This window comes from Equus caballus, chromosome 15 (genome assembly GCF_041296265.1).
Source record: "Equus caballus isolate H_3958 breed thoroughbred chromosome 15, TB-T2T, whole genome shotgun sequence".
NCBI lineage: Eukaryota > Metazoa > Chordata > Mammalia > Perissodactyla > Equidae > Equus > Equus caballus.
In genome coordinates, this window is record NC_091698.1 from 104,205,495 (window position 1) to 104,226,161 (window position 20,667).

General features: G+C 47.8%; 1 protein-coding gene across 11 annotated transcripts in view; it reads right to left on the minus strand.

Annotated features, from left to right (window-relative positions):
* Positions 1 to 20,667, minus strand: part of DCDC2C (doublecortin domain containing 2C) — a 106,242-nt gene that overhangs the window by 68,379 nt on the left and 17,196 nt on the right. For all 11 annotated transcript variants that reach the window (XR_011425788.1, XR_011425790.1, XR_011425791.1 and 8 more), the window contains 3 exon segments: positions 11,832 to 11,908; positions 7,144 to 7,272; positions 316 to 453 (listed from right to left, as the gene is read on the minus strand). Coding sequence is in view for 3 of the 11 variants with exons in the window: in NM_001433600.1 (NP_001420529.1) it covers positions 316 to 453; positions 7,144 to 7,272; positions 11,832 to 11,908 (344 nt within the window). In the remaining 8 variants the exon portion in view is untranslated.

The following is a 20,667-nucleotide window of genomic DNA, read 5'->3' on the forward strand; positions in this document are numbered from 1 at the left end:
GGGCCATCATAACTGTGTCCTGGGGCCAGTTCTGCAACTATTTTGCACATTTAGACTCTGGATCTCTAAGACTCCCGGGAAAAGACAAGGGGCTCAACACAAGATCTTACTGTCCTTGTGAATAAACCACACAACAGTAGCTCCTCCTTGCCTAATTTTGAAAATCCAAAACTGTATCACATATAAAATAAGAATATCAAGTTTCACTGCAGAAAAATAGCCGATAACTGAACTGGCCATATTTGGGAGAGATACTGCGGAGGGGGGGAGGCAAATTTTTCCAAGGCCGGAAGGAAAGGTATGAAATGTGCTCACTGTTGGACCTCACTGGGAACATTTGGGGACTTCCAGTAAGGGAAATACTTGAAGGACTCCAGTCCTGCCGCCACGTAAAAATGTTGGTCTTGCAGATCCTTTGAGTTGTCCAAAAGATGCCCATTCATTGTAAACAATCTGCAAAGAAAGAAAGAGGAAATGGGCTAGAGATTTAAGACCAGCGATGTCGAGGCTGGCGGTATTTTTGGACGCGATGTGACTAGCGTGGGGACTGTCGGAGAACCGGTGCGCTCGTCAGCAAGCGCAGTCCAAATGCGCTAATGAAACCCCGTGGGAGCTGCTCTTTCAGCATTAGGCTTCCTTTCCTTTTTCAGATCTTTTAATTAAAATATATTTTTAATTACATACAAGTGCTCAGAGGCCCTTGAGGACATTTTAAGCTCTTGGTTGGTATTCAATTAATTTTAACTAATAACAGCTAAAATTAATACAAATTGGCTTATAATGTTCTAACAATACTTGGAAAACAAACCAGCACTTATTAGCGAATAATATGCCTTTTTATAAGCATCAAAAGACTAATATTTGTCTACTCTTTATTCTGTACTCTTTTTTAGCAAGCATTCATTCACTAATTTATTCATTTAAGAAATGATTCAATTCATTCAATGCTGAGCATCTATTATGCATAAGGCAATGAGATAGGTATTGCCTTGGGTTAAAAATATGAGCAAGTCACTGCTTCCCCAAGTCCAGAAGTGGACAAAAACCTATAAAAACAAATAGGACCAGGGAAGGGCTGGGGTTCCAAAAGGAGAGAGAATAAACTCAACCGTAGGCTTCCCAAAGGTGGGAGAATTTGTAGTGGGGTGTGAAGGGTGGCTAGGATCCCTCATGTGAAGACGGGATGAAGCTACATGGGGTAGCAGGAGGGGTCTGCGCAAAAAGCCGGAACACAGGGGGCTGACAGCCCTGAAGGATGAAACGCAGACACAGAGCTGGAATGTTGACTTCTAGAGCCTGGAATTCTAGGGAGAGGAATTTATCACCGATTTAGTCAGAGTGCTCAGAGACTTCCTAGCAGAGTGGGAGAGGAGCTGTGTTTTAGCAACAGTAAGCTGACCATCGTGGACGGGCTGTGAGGAGGAAAGGCCTCACCTGTGTGAGGACACAGAGCCACTGCGAGGGTGTACCTGCGGCCACAATCTGCAGCAGCCAGCACAGGACCGGGGAGCAGAAGGGAAGCAGGGGGCAGCGAGAAGGTGGAGCCCACACAACTCATCCTCCCACAATCGCTCCCAAACCCTGATGCACTGGATCACCTGGGAGGCTGCTAAGCACAGGGGACCAGGCCCACCCTTCCATGGGGCTTCCGATTCATGAGTCTGGGAGGAGGCAGAGCACTCCCTCCTAACAAGTGCCAGCTAACACCATGCTGCTGCTCCTGGGGCCCCATGCGAGAACTGCTGCCTTAGATCAACCATGGAGGAGCGATGGAAAGAAAACGTCAAGACAGGAGGTAACGTGAGACACCACCGGAGAGCCGGCCCTGGGACACCAAGCACAGGCTCCAACGCGAAAAACAATGCTTGGAATTCTGTTCTTCTCCTGCCGTCACCGTGGGCCACCAGTGCTCGGATAGTGGAGGGCTCAGACAGCAGGTGCAAGTGGCCCCAGGAGTAAGTCGGGGAAGAGCAGATGCACTCAGCAGGCGAGGGGCTAAGGGAGACGATGGGACTGACTGGCTGTGGCCTTGAGGAGAGCACCTCCACCCGAGCCAGGCTCCGGGCTGGATGGTAGGGCTCTCACGGGTGGGGTGTTTGAATGATCTCACCAGAAGCAGAAGTGTTGGAACAAATGGACCAAGAACTTAACGTAAACATGAAAAATGTTCTAAAAGAAATAGGAAATAAAGAAATAAGCATAAATTACTGTTTGGAAGATAAAATTGAGGAACTCCCACAGAAGGAGGCAGAGAATGATAAGAAACAGAAATAAAAGAAAAGTTAAGAAATAAGGATGAATAGAAGTGCCAACACTCAGACAATAAGAATCCCCAAAATGTTAAAATAAAAGCGGAAATGAAGAAATACGTGTAGAAATAATGGAGACTAATTTCACAGAATTAAAGAAAGAAGGAAGAGCTCAATTTGAAAGGGTCCATGGATGGCAAAAAAGCGTGGACAGAACAGTGAGGTCACAGTACGTGCTCAAGAAACAGGGATTGAATTGAAAATTGAGAGTGGAAATCCTTGTATTTCAAAGACTCGAAGAGTCTCTCAGGGTCGGCTCATCACCTGTTCCGTCCAGCAGTTAACATGGAAAGAACCCAGGACAGTGGAACCGTGGACAGTTTACTCTCTTCCATCCTCACCTTCCTCCAGCCACGCTAACTGCCTTTCCTTTCTTGGAACGTGTCTGGCTCCCACGTCCAGGCATTTCCACTGACACTGCATTTTCCCACACAGGCCGGAGACCAGGCTGAGGCAAGAGAGGCACCAGGGTGCAAATCTGGGGAGGTGCCCACCCACAGGGGCGTGCCAGTGCCTTGCTCATCTTCTCCCTGGCCCGGCCCTGCCCTGATTTCTACTCATGTCTCATACTTGGAGCAAAAGTCTCTTCTTCTGGGGTTAGGCCTGGACTGGCTCCACCCGGGTTGTGCTCCCCTCTCATAAACACCCTGCCCCACTGTAATTACTGATTGGAGTCTGTCTTCTCTGCTGGGCAACCAGCTCAGTGGGGTGAGCAGAACGGGCTGGGTCTCTGAGCTCAGCCTGGTGCTCACTGTGTAATCCGCACCCAACCAATGTCTACCAGAAGCACATTTTTCTAACACCAAGATCAGCACTAACTCCTCACGCAGAGGCCCACGCACAATTTTACTTACAGATTTCTCTGGACTATATATATCATACCAAAAGTTCAAAACTATCCAATAAATCAACTAATTTTAATACCCCTGAGAATTTGGCTGTTCCCAACAGACACAAGAAAGAAGTGTAGCGGAAACCTCCGCTGAACCATATTAACATTATCCAAGGAATGATTAACACAGATAAGCACAAAGGACTTTCCAAATGTCTGTTGAACATTAGCTGTAGGTTCTGTTCACAGGCGTCACATACATGAATAGTAAAAAAGGCTGTTCTGTGCGTAGTATGTCGCTCTCTCAAGCTTACTATTTGTACTTTCTAAGCATTTCTTTTATTTCCAAGCTCTGCACTTTTTCTAAATTCAAGCATAAAGAACTAATTTAAGTCCAGTAAGAAGAAAGAAAGAAGCCTACTGATCTAATGTCCTATTTTCCCCGTAAATCTCCTACTTCCGCGCTTTCTTCTCTTGGAGAAGGATGTTCCCTCTCAGCTTCTCCACCAGCACTGCATATGTGAAAGCTGTGACTAATTCCACTACTGTTGGTGGCTTCTTACCAAAGGATACACAAGTCTATCTCCTCCACACCATCGTCTCTATTGCTTTAAGAATGAAACGCTAATATTTATCACCGCATTCTGGAATTATTTGGGCATTTACAGAACTAATGTTCTTACATCTACCTTCCCCGGGGCATTGAGGGCCCCATTGGTATGCACCGTCCTTGCTGGGTTAATGACCATCCCATCGCTCGAAACGTCCCAACACAGTACATCCTACTCACAGGTCAATACATCAGTTTTCATTGTTGGTATCACGACTGTGGACTGTAAATCAATCTTTGATATTTCCATTTACCCCCGAGAGAGTTAACTGACAAGAAAGTGAAATCGCAGTAAATGTTTTTGCTCTTCTACCCCACTGCCTACCATCTGGGGACCATTACTGTCCATAAAGACGGTCCCTCTAACGTTCAGCGTCACACCACATTTCCTTACTTTTCAGCTGTAAAGACTCGGGTCTTCCCACACTTTCTCAACTCACTCCCACTCCAGGTTATGGGGCCTTCTCAGCACCCCAGCGATGTTCCCAGCGCCAAGGTCCTAACCCCACTGCCTGCAACCTCTCAGCCTTCCGGCTCTCCACTGCTCCCTCCCTCTGATCCATTCTAACAGCCAGGCCCGTTGTCTGAGACCCGACCGTCCCTATCCGCTCCACAGCCAGCTCTGTCTCCACCTGCTTCGCCTTAAACCCTGGCTGACACGCTGCGCCTCTCCCCTGCTTGTCCTTCCCCACACTCAGCCTGTGGAGGAGTCCATCTGCCCTCTCTCACCCCAGGCTGCCAGGGTCAGAACACGCAGTCCTGCAGGTTGGTCTGGCTGGGCCCTCCACCCTGCTCAGCACACCTATGCCCCTATGCCCCACCCCTCTCGCTCACCCCGTTCTCCTCTCCATTCACCAGAGACGACCTTTCTTCCACGCACACCCAGGTCACAGGCCTTCCATCTGCTCAGGACTCTGTTCCAACTGTTCCATACTCTCCTTCATCTTCACCCTCCCCGTGCCCTGGGGCTTTACCCTCGGGAGAGAAATGTGTCTCCTACACTCCTTGATAAGAAAGAGTTTGCCTGGAGCCCTCACAAGCAATGATTGGATCTCTTCTTATTTGTCCTCTCTCCTCCTTTTACAGCCACACCCACCCCACGCTCCCACCTCCCCTTCCCCACCCCTCACTCAAGCCCTGCCCACACAACCTGGCTTCTACCTCAAAGTGCTCTGGGCCACCTGCTAAGGGCAGTCCTGAGAGCACATTCCAGTTCTCGTCTCACTCATCTGTGGCTTTTGTTGGCGTCCTTGCCTGTGGAGGCATTTCTGCCCTGCTCCCACGGCTGACACCTTCTGGTCTGCCCGCCTCCCCACTGCCATGCGTGTACACCCTCCTCTGTGGGCTCCCTTCTCTCCTGCTGCAAACTCTACTCCCAAGAGTTCTGCCCAAGCTGGTTCTAGGGCCTAGGACTGGGAACAGGCGAAGGGCCAGCTACTCCATTGCCACAGAGCACGGGGCCAACGGGAACTCAAAATCCGGGGGCAAAGGCGGATCAAGCACCAACTAGTCCAGGGAGACACCCAGGGTCCAGAGAGAAAGAGAGAAGGCAAGGCCTCAGGGCCACAAAGGAGGCACCAACGGCAGCCTGGAGAGATGCTCTAGGGCACCCATTCAGAGGAAAATGGGTCCTCTTCGAGGACGCCTAAAACTGCACCTGTGGCTAGAAAAGGGGCCAGGCAATAAAAGAACTGATTAGAAGACGACTATTAGACGACTATTGTCTTTGTCTTAAACTATTTGATATTTCTGCCTTCTTGTGAAAAATCTCATCTGCCTCCAAGGGACCCACATTCCCATGAGGTGACAAGGAGCCCACTGAGGTCCCCGCAGCATCTGAGCTGTGCCCCTGCTCTGGGCTGGCTTCCAGGGGGGTCTCACCACACACAGCTCCACTCTCTAGCCACTGACTTAACAAATCCCAAATCTAAAACTCGCAGCCCAGACCTGGACGTCCCACAGGCATGTCATACTGACCCCTTCAATCCATCATCAACACCCAAACCAGCATCGTGTTCACCACCTCAGAAAAGAACCTCGTTGGTTCAGTTTCTCAAATCAGGAATCCTGTGGGTTCCTCTCCCTCACCTCTCCTCCTAACCAAGTAGTTACCAAGACTTAACATGACAACCTCTTAAGCACCTCTCTCCACCCCCAATGTCACCTCACCTCTCTCCACCCCATCACCACCTAGTGTCTCTCCACCCCTATGGTCACCTCACCTCTCTCCACCTCCCGGGTGACTTCACCTCTCCCCAACTCTATGACCACCTCAGCTCTCTCCACCCCCAAGGTCACCTCGCCTCTCTCCACCCCTACCCTCAATCCATCGTCATGACTGGCACAGTGAGCTTTGTCCACACAAACAGGACCCAGTGCCTACAAGACTGCAAGCGCCTTGCCTGGCCTGTCTGACCTTCCTGGTCTGGATCCCTGACAGTTGTTCCAGCCTCAAGTCTAGCTACTTCCCTCACAATAATGCTGAGTATAACTAATAGCATAGTATTCCCCCCAAAACTCCATGCTTGTTCACAATCATAATCATTAGCCCTCACTACACACCAAGCACTATTTAAGTACTTCACACATATGACGACTCTTAGAAGTAGGTCCTACTATTATTTCCAATTTTACAGATGAGGAAACAGGTCTCAAGAAGTTAAGCACTGGGGGCGTGGTGATTAATTTCACACACTCTGCTTCAGCGGCCTGTGGTTCACAGGGTCAGATCTCAGGCACAGACCTACACACCACTTATCAAGCCACGCTGTGGTGGCATCCCACATACAAAACAGAGGAAGACTGGCAACAGATGTTAGCTCAGGGAACAACTTTCCTCACCAAAAAGAAAAAAGAAGAAGAAGAATTTAAGCATGTCCCTGAGGTGACTAGGACACAGGTGGTAGAGACCAGGTTTGGCTCCAGGTCACGCTAGTGACCACTGCACCACCCTGCCTCCTTCGTACCTGGACTTCATCTCCATGCTAATCAGTCAAGTCTCAGCTTAGACATGGGCCCCTGCCACGTGGCTTCCCCTGACTTCTCCAGACCAGCCGAGAGGCCTCCATAAACCAACAGCAGCGGCTAAGGACACACTCATCATTGGCCCACCCAGTAGGGGCTCAGGGGGCACCACCCTGTCTTGTTAGGCTGTGTTCACCACACCTAGCACGTGGCAGATGCTCAATGAACTTTGTTGAATGAGGACATGAAAGAAAATGGTTGAACATGTATGACACAAACACTGGGGAAATATTGTCAGCTTCAAACAATTGAAATCAGATTCATGATGACTCGTTTTAGCCCTTGCTGGTCCAGGCAGGGCATTTCCACAGAAGGTCACAAAACGAGCTGCTGTGACCAGGTCTCCCGCAGGAGAGAGAATGACTTACTTTCGAACACCTCCCAGAGGAAAGACTTTTTCTCCAATCGTGGCCAGCACGCTATTCCATTCCGTCAGACTAAATTTGGGTATAATAATTTTTGTAGGTGGAATAAATAATCTTCCATTTGTGAAAACACTGTAAGAATAAAAAAGAAAGTAAGATAAGATAAGAAAGCTAGTATCTGAAATTTGAGGAGCAAACACTGAAAATTCAAAGAAAGATGTGTAATGATAGAACTGTAATCCGCGCAAGGCACTGCACAGCCCCGCGGGGCACACCCCGCCCCCGGGGACCGTTCTCAGCTGCACGGGATGCCTGAAGCCTGCTGACATCACAGTCACATTGGGGACACATCTTTTCACAGAATATAAAATGCCCAGATGAACAAGACAAAACCCTACTTCTTAAAAAATATGCCTCCACTATCGTGGGTAAAATGGACGAAAATTGTGTCCATTTGGAAAACAAAGGGGGAATTTTTGCCTTTAAAAAGGCAGTTATTTCGCTTCCCATGGAGCCAAGATAGTGTCCCGAAGGAAATAATGTGCAGTCCTCTGAAAAGATAATAGAAACAATTGGTTTCACTCCTGCAGTTCTGAGGCAGCTTCACTGGGATCCCAGTGGGTTTGTTTTGTTATTTCTAAGTACAGCGGGGGACGGGGGTGAGGGGTCTCCCACAAAGACCAGTGCAAAGTTATTAGTTCTCTGGTGCTAATGAGGTCCTGCGGTTTAGTCAAAGCCACGTGCCAACAGTTCCAAACTCTTGTGACTCGTATTAAAATAATGTAAAATACAAGCCTTATTCCTTTAAGCCTAAAAGTGATGGACAATATTTAACAATATAGGAGCTCAACTTTACAATTCTGGTTTTCAGTTTTTTACATTAGTATTTATGGTGACTGTTGTTTTATTATTGTTGTTTTTCCTGAAATGCAAATAATTTAAAATTGGAGAAATACATCTCTTTTTTTTTCAGGGTAAATATAAATTTTAATTTAACGTATTTGTGCACAATAAAGAGAATCCGCTTTTTCTCTAGCACGGCTCTGTGGCAAGAGGCTTCCAATTAACCCAGAATCTGATTTCTTCATATTTAGAACACTACCCCACACAAGCCCTAGGAAGAATGTTCTGTGCAAGTGACATCCCAGTTCATCCATGTGACATTACTACTACAATCAAGATTTGCACAAGGTTTCCACCTGTTGCTTTTCCTAAACGGTTTATGCCAAAAGTCTTTCCAAACCTAGATTACTACTAATAATAAAATAAATAAATGTTTAAACAAGGTCATGTATTTTTGTCTAAATGTTTAAAGACATTTAATATATATTCTTATTCTGAGTGTGGGGAAATAGTCACACTGTTATGGACTGAATTGTGTCCCCCTAAAGTTTTGGCAGCCCTAGCAGACTAATTCACACACACACACACTTTGGTATCGCTAAAACTGAGCACAATCCTCCCGAAGGGCAATTTGGTAACAGAGATCAATGGGAGGTACAGGACCAATAACCATTGACCCAGGGTTTCCATTCCATGAAATCCAACCCACGGAAATGGGACAGAGATTTACATGTAAAGATATTTCTCATGGGATTATTTATTTTAAAAATATATGAAAACAACCTAAATGTCCAAGTATGGAGGAACAGTTAAATAAATTACAGCATGGCCATACAAGAATAAATTATGAAGCCACTTAAAATTATTTACGCAGAATTTGTATTTACAGGGGAAAAATGGTCAAATCTAACTAATCCTGTAAAAGCATACAACTACAGGTACAGAGAGAACACTAAAAGTAGCTGTACCTCCAGCTTAATAGTGGCTGTGACTGAGGAGTGGGGTAATGAGTGACTTTTATTTTATTCTTCCACTTTTCTAGATTTCCACATTTTTTATAATAAGCATGTAAATATGGGGAAAACTACCTATAAGAAATTTTTTTTTAATGTTTAAAGATAAAGGAAAGAAATCTTATCTCCACTTTATAGATTAAGAAATTGCAAGTTCAGAGGCAGTGACGGACTTAACACATCTCCAAAAGTTTGCTGGTTGAGCTGAAGAATGAATTAGACCCCTCTTGCTGTGCCAGACTTTAGGTCTGTGCTGTGCAGCATCCGAGAGTCCATCTTGCACCTGACATTCCAGGTGGATGGATAACCAATCCCATCCAAAACACCCAAGAACAGTTTCCCTGGGAAGTCTGTGATGGACAGGTAGTGGATGGCAGGAGCCCCCGGCCACACAGCAAAGGCCACCATTGTTAGATTATGGTACGTCCGAATTTTGGAATACTATGTAGCCATTTTTTAAAGCACAGCTTATCTATATGTGCTGATAAAGAACCGCCTCCAGGATGAACTGTGTCGTGAAAAAAAGGAAGACACACAACAGTGTAAGCATACGCTGTAAGAGCTTGACTACGCAGAAGCTGCCTTACAAGAATACTCCAAAAACTCTTAACAGTGGTTCCTCCTGGGAAATTACTAGAGAATTGAGGATGGAAAGTGGGAGGAAGACTTACTTTTAATTTACACATTTTAAAACTATATATTTACCATGAGCATAAATTACTCTGGCCATAAAAAAATAGTTAAAAAAATAACTTTGAAGTAAGAGAAGTTAAAGGTGTAAAACTATTTTGTCAGTGCAACTAATGTGCCAATTAATTTTTAATGGGAAACATTATAAGTAGGATGTATTTTCAATTCTTTACATAGGAAATATTTTAAATATTTTTAAATAGGAAACAGCACACGGATCCAGGAGTGGATTTTAGTTGGGTGACATGATGATGATGATGATGATGATGATGATGTCTGCCATTTACTCAACATTTACCATATCCCACAGCTTAGTTAGTGACAGAACCAGGACCTGCATCTGAGCCTCAAACTCCAAGCTGGCCACTTCCAACGCCCCTGGTCAGGACCAGCTGAATTCAGAGGAGACCCAACGGTCGGGGCGTCAGCTTCTCTCCAAGTCTGGCTGCTGCAGAACTCAGGCTCAGCAAGCCCCCCCTCCCTCCGCCTCGGCTCCCCGGTTGATGAGGAAGGGTCACAACCCCTTTCTCCCTCAAACATCAAAGACTCTGCAAGCTGTCATAACTATTTTCTGTTTGCTTGTTTTTATAGTTACAAGGTCTCCAAGCAAACATGATCAGGGCTTTTCTTTGTAGACAAGACCCTGTGTTTGGATGGATATTTGGGTCCATCTAGTGGAATGGAGCCTATGCTGCAAGAGTAAATGGTTTGTAACAGAAAAAAAAAGGTCTGTCAAAACAAGTGAGAATCATTCATGTCTTGGGTCATGCCAAAAAATGTCGGCCTAGGGATATTTGTCTTTCCCAGGAAGGACCCATAAGCCAATATTGTTCCCTGAGATTTCCATGCATTCTTCAGAAAGAAGTGTCCTCCATGAAATGTAGAAATACCGTCTTTCATTATTTTAAAACAGCTTTCATATTTATAAAAGGCACAATGGAGAGACCTAGTATGTTTAAACAGCTCCCCTGCAGAAGCTTAAGGAAAGGTGTTTTAAAGAAATGATCGCCAATGTTTTGAGGACAAGTCAAAGGAGCAGAGTTTAGCTGACGAACAGGTTTCCTTCGTGCTTCTGCTTCCCCGTCTAGGGCTCAGCTGGGTCTGGCAGGGACTGTCCAGCCTCATGGGCTTCCATCCCTTTGCTGGGCAGCATGAGAGTGAAGGGCAACTCATCAGGAGTGTGGCCAAAGTGACTGTAGTCAGCAAAGGCTGGGACTGGACACCGCCGCTAGTGTCCTCCTGACACTGAGCCCTCGACTCTCGGGAAACCCACGGAGATTCTCTGCACCGGGAGCAGGACACGGTAAAGCGGGTGCGGTGCTGTCCCAAACTTCACATCAGGGATTTTAATCCCTAAAACATTAAAACACCACAACATAACAAGGATTCTGGGGAAGAGCTGCCATTTGGAGACTTCCTACCCCAGGACAAGCAGGGGGCGGTTAACCCTCACCACGCCCTGCAGGTGCGTATTATCAGTCCTGTTTTACAAACGAGGAAGCCAATTCAAAGAGATGAATTGTGTGCAGTCCACAAAGCTGGTAAGAGGAAAAGCAGGATTCGGACCAATGTTTTATTTGAGTCACATGTTCTCTTTCTACCCCCCAACATATAAGGAAGATTGGCCACAAGGCAGTCTCAATCCCTGGACATATTCTATGGGCTCCTCCGTGCCTGGCACCGCCAGCGCTCCAGGGCAGCCCGGAATCGGCTCCAACATCCTGGTCCTCAGGCAACGCTTTTCTAGGACATGCTGCAACCTACAGCCTGTGGCAGAGAGAGCTCACGGTGGGAAATATAACTTCTAAATTTCCTTTCAACATCCAGCAGCTGCAATTGCTAGACTAAAAAAAAAAATTAAAAGCCTAAGACTGAATTGTGTGTTCCCACTGCCATGTAACATGTAATCCGGGTTCAAGACAGAAAAAGTATGCAGCACCTGAAAGGCTGGGCCCTACAGAAAGTGTCCCACAAGAAGAATTAGCATCACAGAGAGAGGGGAAGAGGGAGATGGGGAGGGGGAGGGGAAGAGAAGGAGGGGAGGCAAAGGAGGAAAGGAGAGGAGGAGGAGAATGTGTCGGGTGGAGCACTATCTTTAAGGAGCTCTAGCAAGTTGCGACTTCTCACACACAACACCGTACTCACTGTATATGTCGGGATGTACGATGATATGTTTGCCACCTGGATGGCACCTTTATATCACAATGTACCACTGGTTTGATCTGAAAAAGAAAAAATAAGCCTCAGAATTCAGTCCAAACTTAGAAACATTTGTTAAATACCCATGGTATGCACAGCATCACCCCCAGAACCTAAGTAAAGGTGGGGAGGCTTGCTAAGAGGACACACAGGGAGACCCAGGAGGGGTTCAGAGAAAGCTGGATTCCATGCAGGGTGGTGGACAGGATTCCGGCCAGGGCACTGCCAGGGGACGGGGGTTGGAGGGCTGTGTATTCCAAGTGGAGGGCAAGGTGCACATGTGAAGGTGTAAGGGGGTTAGAGCGGTGAGTGAGGGCTCGGAGAGACGGGCTGGACGGTTCTGCTGCGGACGTGCCCCGTGGCTTGTCCAACAAGCGTGGATGATCCACTCCCCAGGGACGTGGCTTGGCCAAACCTTGGGCCCCAAGAATGGATGAGTAGCTGCTAATTCCGGCCATGAGGCTGGAGGCAGACTGGCCTGGCACAGGTGAGAACGCCTACCACTTCTGCCTGACCCGTCTCTTCTCTCTTCTGTGAATCCAGCCCGAGGGCTGAGCCACCTCTGGGGCCTCATTCAGCTTCAACCTCAGTCCACAGAGGCCAAGATACTCAGGCAGAAGAGAGTCTCCGAGACCTGCCAGGGGCGGGGCTGGGCAAAGGCTCTCCTCCTCCCAGTCCTATTGTGTAAGGGCGCATGGAAAAGCAAGTGGAGGGGATTTCAACTGTGCACTGACGTTAACCTGTGCCACGTGGTGCGGACCCGGCCCCACACGCAATCTGGGCCCTCCCTCGAGGCCGCTCTCCAGTCCGGCAATCACGACCTCCTCTGACAGGTCGCTCCCCGACCATGTTCCTTCTCTATCCCCCCAGCCCACCAGATCCAGCCACCCAACCTGGCACACGAGGCCTCCACATTCCCTCCCCGTCCGCATTTTTCCCCGCAGCCTCATTCTGCCCTCTGCCCCTCCGCCCACTGCACTGCGTCCCAGTCGGCCGCCTGGTCCACCGGCCAGTCCACACGCAGGCCTGGGCCTCTGCTGCACGGTGCCTCGGCTCAGGCCCCTCCTAGCTCAGCGCCTTCCCCAACCCTCCAGGCTCCCCACCTGCTTCAAGGCCATCCCTAAACCGACAGAACCCACCACCCTTTTCAGCAGGCCCTCATTAGAACTCACTCGGTGTCCGCACGGCACACGCCGCCATTCCTGCAGGAAGGCTGCCGCTGCGCCGGGAGCTCCGGCAGAGATGCACTCGGAGCCCAGCCCACCTCGCGCAAGGCCGCCGGAGGGCCTCATGGACCCCGTCTCCAGGGGCTGATGCTTCTTCCACACGCCTACCGCTGCGGGTCCTCCCGGGCTGGGACCCCTTCCCTTTGCTGACCCAGGCCTGACAGGAAGCTCAGGGAAGGGATCTGAGTCACTCAGCATCAGAAGCCTTCACTGCCGGCCCGGAGTCCAGGTCTGGCAAATGTGTCCCTCCCTCACTCCGGGCTCCTGGACCTCATCTCGGCCTGGAGCCTCTGCCTGCTCCTGCTCCTGCTCCGACTCCAGCGCCAGCCCCACCAGCTGGTGGAGGCTCGTCTCCTGCTTTAGACCCCGTGTGCAAGGTTTGCTAGACATCCTCCTGCACCCGGCGTAGCAGGGAGGGCCAAGGGACAGGGGGTTTCTACCCAGAGTTGGGCCTCCCGCCCTCGCCTGCCCAGCTGTCTGCTCTCCTGCCATCCCCAGGCCCCTGCCAGGCTGCCCAGCTCATACACAGCAGGCCACCTAACCCTCAATGTCACCGCAGCTCTACTGAATTACCCCAAGTTGAGTACAGTAACCTACAAAAGCTCCTTTGCCAAGTATGATACACGTACACTCCCAGTTTATCCCAGTGAGAGATAAACGAGCTGCACACACCACTCACAGAGGTGACCAATTATTGACACCTCAGGATTTCCCCAGAGCCATTTTCTAAAAGAGGAGAGGGGAAATGTGTCACTTGGGTCTTCTGAAGGAGACGAGGAGGCAGTGTTCACATGGGTCGTGAGGTGGTGAAGGGTGAGAAGTAGAAAGACCATTTGGCATCTTGATCTTATTAGGGTCCAAACGGCATGGCAGAATTTCACCCACAGCCGAGTGATTATCCCCAGACATCCCCGTCTCAGAAAATCGCACCACCATAGACCCATTTTTTCAACTACAAAATCGGGGAGACGTTCTTGAGTCTTCTCTCCCGGTACACCCCACAACTAAACCATCAGCACATCTCTCATTTCTGCCTCAAAACTGTACCCTGCACCCACTCAGTTCTTACCGTCTCCACAGCTACCATGCTGGCCAAGCCCCCATCTTTCCTCTAACTCGTCTCCCTTCCCCGACAGTCCTTTCTTCACAGCCAGCAGAGCAGCTGTTGTGAACATAAATCAGAACGGCTTACTCTCTGACTTAAACCCCGGGGGGTGGAAAGACCCACGCTTACAGTCAATCCCACTGCCCACGTGGCCCACGTGAGCTGGCACGTGCTGCCTCTCTGCCCTCACCCCATCTCTCCTCCCCTTCCTCCCCACACTACGGCCCTTCTTTCACTCTTCCAGTCCTTTAAACATCAAGCTGATGCCTCACGAGATCTTGAGCCTGGAATGTTCCCCCAGATCTTTGCATAGCTTGCTCTCTCTGCCTTAAGAACTCAGCTTAAAGATGTCAGCTCCTCAGAGAGGCCTTCCCTGACCGACTAACCACGCACCTTGATTTATTTTCATCTAGCACTTACTATGGCCTAATATTTTCATGCTTATTTGCTTATTATTGACTCCTCCTTGTAGAATGTCAGCCTCCTGAGAGCAGGGACCCTGACTGTCATGTTCACCAAGTGTTCCCAGTGCCTGAACGAGGAGTGGACCATTGCAGGAGTTCAACAACTATTTCACAAACACGAATGAATGAATGATGAATGAAGGCTATGACAACACGTGAAAAACAGCTCTGATACTCCAGAAAGGATCCCAGGGAAAATAGGCCATTGAAGATTGTGGTGACACCCACCTACATCCATTGTTATCTATTGTCATACTACATGTAAAATTATACACACCTGCGTACTAACAGAGAAAAACTCAATGCCATGAAAATCAACAACCAGCATGAATTTACAGATGGTTTGAAAACAAATCAGAAACTGTCCTCTGCAAAATTCTATTAAGGTACAGCTACACTAAGAAACAGCTTTCTGGTTGATTGCATAAAATTATGAAAGCAATGGGGGCTGGCCCCGTGGCCTAGTGGTTAAGTTCGCGCGCTCCACTGCAGGCGGCCCAGTGTTTCGTTGGTTCGAATCCTGGGCGCGGACATGGCACTGCTCATCAAACCACGCTGAGGCAGCGTCCCACATGCCACAACTGGAAGGACCCACAACGAAGAATATACAACTATGTACCGGGGGGCTTTGGGGAGAAAAAGGAAAAAAATAAAATCTTTAAAAAAAAAAAAATTATGAAAGCAATGAGCTAATTGCTTTTTTAATGTGTTAATAATTCATTAACCTTGATGCCATCTGCCTAATTAAATGACTCCAGCAGTTAAATTCACAATTCTGGATTTTTTTTCTTTTTTTTTTCTTTTTGCTGAGGAAGATTGGCCCTGAGCTAACCTCCATTGCCAATCTTCCTCTTTTTTAGCTTGAGGAAGATTGGCCCTGAGCTAGCATCTGTGCCCATCTTCCTCTGCTTTATATGTGGCTCACCACCACAGCATGGCTGACAAGTGGTATAGGTCTGCATCTGGGATCCAAAACCATGAACCCAGGCAGCCAAAGTGGAGCACACTAACTTAACCACTACGCCATGGGGCTGGCCCCTGGATGCTTCCCCCCTGTACTCCATATAATAATCTCCTAAGAATTGTCAACAAAATGTTGTTTTCTGTTACTGTCTGATGGCAATGACAGTTTCAAAGACTCGTGTCACTCACCCGCCCTGAGAGGCAAAGAGCTCTTTAACAACAGTCCAAGGCAATTAGGCCAAATCAACATCAGTGACGGGGGACACTCGAGATTACCAGAGATGCACCTCCCCAGGCGGCAGCCATGGTTTGTTGAATGCCTGCTGTGTATCAGGCACTGCTTTCATGCCTTTAGATGCATTCATACTAACCCTCAAAATAAGCAGGCAAATGTCCAGGTAACAAAGAATCAGAGAGGTTCTATAACTTGCCAAGAACACACTCATTAAGTTTCTTGGCCATGATAAACCATCAAAAAATATTTTATTGTAGTAGGTTTTAGCAAAATGGGGATTTGAGCCTATGCTAATATAGCACTGAGAAGCCTGTGTTTGGAGTGCCCCTCCATTCCAGTACTGGCTGTGTCACTCCCTAGCTGTGCGACCTTGATCAAGTGGTGTTACCTCCCCAACCCTCTGTTTCATTGTGCACTCAGTGCAGATAAAGGTGTGCTTCCGAGACGAGTAACAGAGAGAGAGATCACACAGTGTCTAGTGCTTACAAAATGCCCGCAAAGCGCTGAGCTCAACTGAGAGCAGCTGTTGTCATTTTTGTTGCTGTCCTTAGGCCCCCGAGACCCTGCTCTTTGCAGCTCATCATGCTCCTCCAACTACCCCCAGTGGACATCCTCACGGCCTTCTCCAGGCAAACACCAAACAAGAAGGACTCAAGAGAATCTAGCATCAAGAATAGACCTCACCATGTGACCACACTGAGGGGAGAATCTCATAACAAGCGAATAGTGCTCGGGAGAGCGTCATGCATGCAGCACCGCGAAGGCGAGTTTACAGAGATACCGCGCTAAAGGACCTAATGGCAGACGCTCCGCCAAAAGTCTAAACGGATCAACTTCTAAAGAGACACACGATGGCCACAGATCTCAGAAACCCCGGGGGAAGTGCAGTGCTCTTTGCATTTCTCATTTGATTCATTAAGGAAAAAAGGTTGCACTGAATCACCTCCAAAGTCACTTCAGATTCTCATTCTGTGATGCTGTGAGTCAAAGAAACATCAGCTTCACTCTTTCCCAAAATGTCCAAGAGGCTTCATAGGTTAGCCATTCCGGAGCAGTGACACGAGGAACGGGGAGAGGCAGCAGATCAGCAACCACCCTCGCTGCACCCGGCACCATCGCCTGTAGAAACATGTCAGAGCTGGGTGCCCCTCAATGCCTTTTGCAGTGCTGTCCTTGGTTTTATGCTGCTGCATTATGGGCTCCTGAGGGGGAGAACAGGCAGGTGTGTCTAAAGTATGGTTGGCTTTGGGGGGATGGGGTGGGGGGTATTTACCATCTGAAAAATTTTTCAATGTTTTTACATAAAACAAAGAACCATGACTAGGATTTTATAATTGACTTAGCTGATTTCCAGCTATCACGATTCTAAAAGTTAGGATTTTGCCCCCTCTGGAAAGTTGAGAAGGAAGCAAGGGCACACACTTGCCCAGCCCTCACTGAGGGCTCCTCAACTGAGATGACCCTGGCAGGAGAGGTCCACGTTTGGGTTACCTCTGTGCCCTCTGAGACAGCAGCCGATCTGAATTGTGATGGGCCTTGAGCGGAGGCTGCTGGAGCTGGAGGAGCAGAGGGCTTTGGACTGTCCCAGCCAACATTCCCATGTTTCTGATGAGAAGACTGAGGCTCGGAGAGCGGTGACGCCCGAAGTCTGCAAGGTGGTGCCAAAGCAGCCGAAGCCAAGAGCTCTTGACTCCTGGACGAGGGTGCTTCCTCCCAACTACTCCTCCTGAACAGCGATGCATTTCACAGTTTTCTATTTCAAATCCTATTTGTTCAGTGATTTATTTCTTTTTATTGAAAGATACTTCATCTTCTCCAAACTATTTTGAATTACCAATGGCTCCTTGAATGCAAGTCTCTCTCCCTCCCTCTCCTCATCACCATCATCACCACCTCAGCAACCTTGAGCCTCTTTCTCCAAAAGTGGGGGACACATATGCACAGCAATGAATCAACGAAAAGTGGCCCTGGGGTGACTCAGCATCCAGAGACACCCTCAATTACTATTAAAATAGTAACAAATGAGACTCACCACTCCTACTGGCTTTGTGTTGATCACCTCCATTTTGTGCAAGGTCTCTAACGATAACCAACATGAATAAAATAACCAAAAAGTTAGGAAGAAAGAAAATTAAGACAAGGGGGGTGGAGAATTAAAGAAAAACAAGGATAGAAGAGGTGGTGCAAGCGCAGGAGGAGCACAAATCACACTTGATCAGTATAAATTTCATCAAAATTCATGGATCCTTTCTGTCTGGATGGCTAAATTGTAGAGTTAAAAGAGAATAGTGAAGCAGCTGATAAATGTCAACCTATGGAGAGGGAAGAGTTACTGAAGTCAGCTTCTGTGACAAGCCTAGGAAAGGAAGCGAGGGCTACCGAGCGCAGTTAGCAGAGGTGAGAAGGAAGGAGGTGAGCAGGCCCCAAGGAATGGTAGGATCTGGAGTATGCGGAAGCCGGCCAGCCCAAAAGTGTCTTCCCCATCCACCTGACCCTGGAACTAAAATCTCTACCTTCGCTCACTCTTTGGGCCAAGACATTGTCTCCAAAATGTCTCTGACAAAAATGCTAATACATCACACACGGCAGAGAAAGTAAGTTAGCTCTCTCTTGTTAACACAGCAGCAGAAATCATCAAGGACTGAGCCCAGGGAGGAAGGGCATCTGGGGGAGCATGGAGGAACAGGATGTCCTAAAGAGAAAAGGAAGAAAGTGAAGGTGGGGAAAAGAGATACTTTCAAAGAGAAGCATAACTCCCAACACAACAGGAAAAAATAAAGCTCAGAACAAAATCAATGAAACAGAAAAAAAAAATAGAGAAAACCAACAAAACCAAAAGTTGGTTCTTTGAGAAGATCAATAAAATTGATAAACCTATAGCCAGACTGATAAGGAAAAATGGAGAGAAGACACAAATGACCAATATCAGGATTGAGAGAGGTCACATCACTTCAGATTCCACAGATAGTCATAAAATAAAAGAATATTATAAATAACTTCTTTACAATAAATTCAACAATGTAAATGAAATAGACAAATTAATAGACAAACTGCTCCAAGTTCACTCAAGAGGAAACAGACACCCTGAAGAGCCCTATATCTGCTAAAGAAGTTGGATTTGCAGTTAAAAACCTTCCCACAAAGATACTCCAGGCCAAGGTGGCATCTCCAGGACATTCTACCAAACATTTAAGGAAGAAATGATACCAAAACCAGACATAGACATTACAAGAATAAAACAACTACAGACCAATATTTCTCCATGAACATAGACGCAAAATTGCCAAACAAAATTTTAGCAAATAAAATCCAACAATATATAAAAGGGATAATACTTTATGACCAAGTGGAGTTTGTCCCAGGAAGGCAAGGTTGGCTTAACATTTGAAAAATCTTCAATGTAATTTATAATATTAACAAACAAAAAACGAAAACCACATGGATCATCTCAACAGACACAGAAAAAGCCCCACCTAGTCCAATTTAGATCTTAATCCTACATCCCACGGAGGGCTTCTCCCTTCAGCTCCAGCCTGGCCCAGCTGCAGTAAGCAGAGCACACAGTCTTTTTTCACTCTGCCTTCGACCTCCTCCTCCTCCTCCTTCTCTTCCTCCTCCTACTCCTTCTGGCTTTCCAGGGCTCTGCTGGAGGGCATAGGAAGGGCAACATCTAACATCATGGGAGCTGCTGCATCTGACCTCCTTGGCAAGTGTCCAAATATGGCTTTCACAGGGAGGGGGGCTTTGTGGGTTCTTCTGAGAACCTCCCCAGGGACTCCATGCTGCCCTGTTTCTAACACAGGAGACGCACTCTCCTGCTGACTCCTTGCTCCAAACCCCCCACCCGCTTGCGACATTCCCCACAGACCTTTACCATGACTGGCCATCGTTCTTGAACAGCTCAGGTCTGGCGACCTTCTGAAATATTCATCTCCCAGGGAAAGTCATGCACCTTTGTCACACCATCCCACCACATGGTGGACATGCAGCTTGCATAACTGCTTTCTCCCCACCCTGTCCTCACAGGGAGCTCAGAGGCCTCTATCCTTCTGATGCTTTGGGGGAGAGAGAAGTAGGTCCAACCTCTGACCTCCTGCAGGTCCAACCTGCAAACCCAAACCCCAAGCTCACAGGCTGGGTCCTCCCAAGTGCCTCCCATGCTCCTCTCACGTAGAGCCTCTCTGGTTCAGCACCCAGCCCCCTTCCTGTCGGGAGGCACCCCGGTTTTCTGGAACCTCATATTTGATTTGAAGGGATGTGAAACTCCCATAGGGAGGAGAGGAGAAACACCAAAGCTTTCTCTACTCTTAAAAATTCCCGTCATCCAATAAACTTACTAATGTATAGCCCTTCTTATGGAAGGTTGCAAAGGTGATGTTGGGTGGACCAGCTTGGTATCTTACGTGTATCCTACATTTTTATGTCTGACACTTTAGAATGTGGAAAGTGGCAGCCAAAATCCCAAGATATTAGGCAAAGTCCTATTCAACATCTTATAATTATACCCCATAAAAAAAGCAGGGGGGACTAGTTGCCCCAACACCACTGCCACCACCACCATCATCACTGCCTTCAACCCTGCATCTAGTCCTGAGTGTAACTATGACCCCACAGCACACTAGGATAGGCAGGAAAGAGAAGATGGAAGCACCAACTCAGAATGAGGAAGCTGCACTAAATCCCCCACAGTGGCAGGAAGAGATGCTGTGGGGCAGTAGGAATGAGCATGAGCACCTATCAAGTGAAAATCATTACACCGAACTTGCAGGAGGTTGTCAGGTTTTGAGAC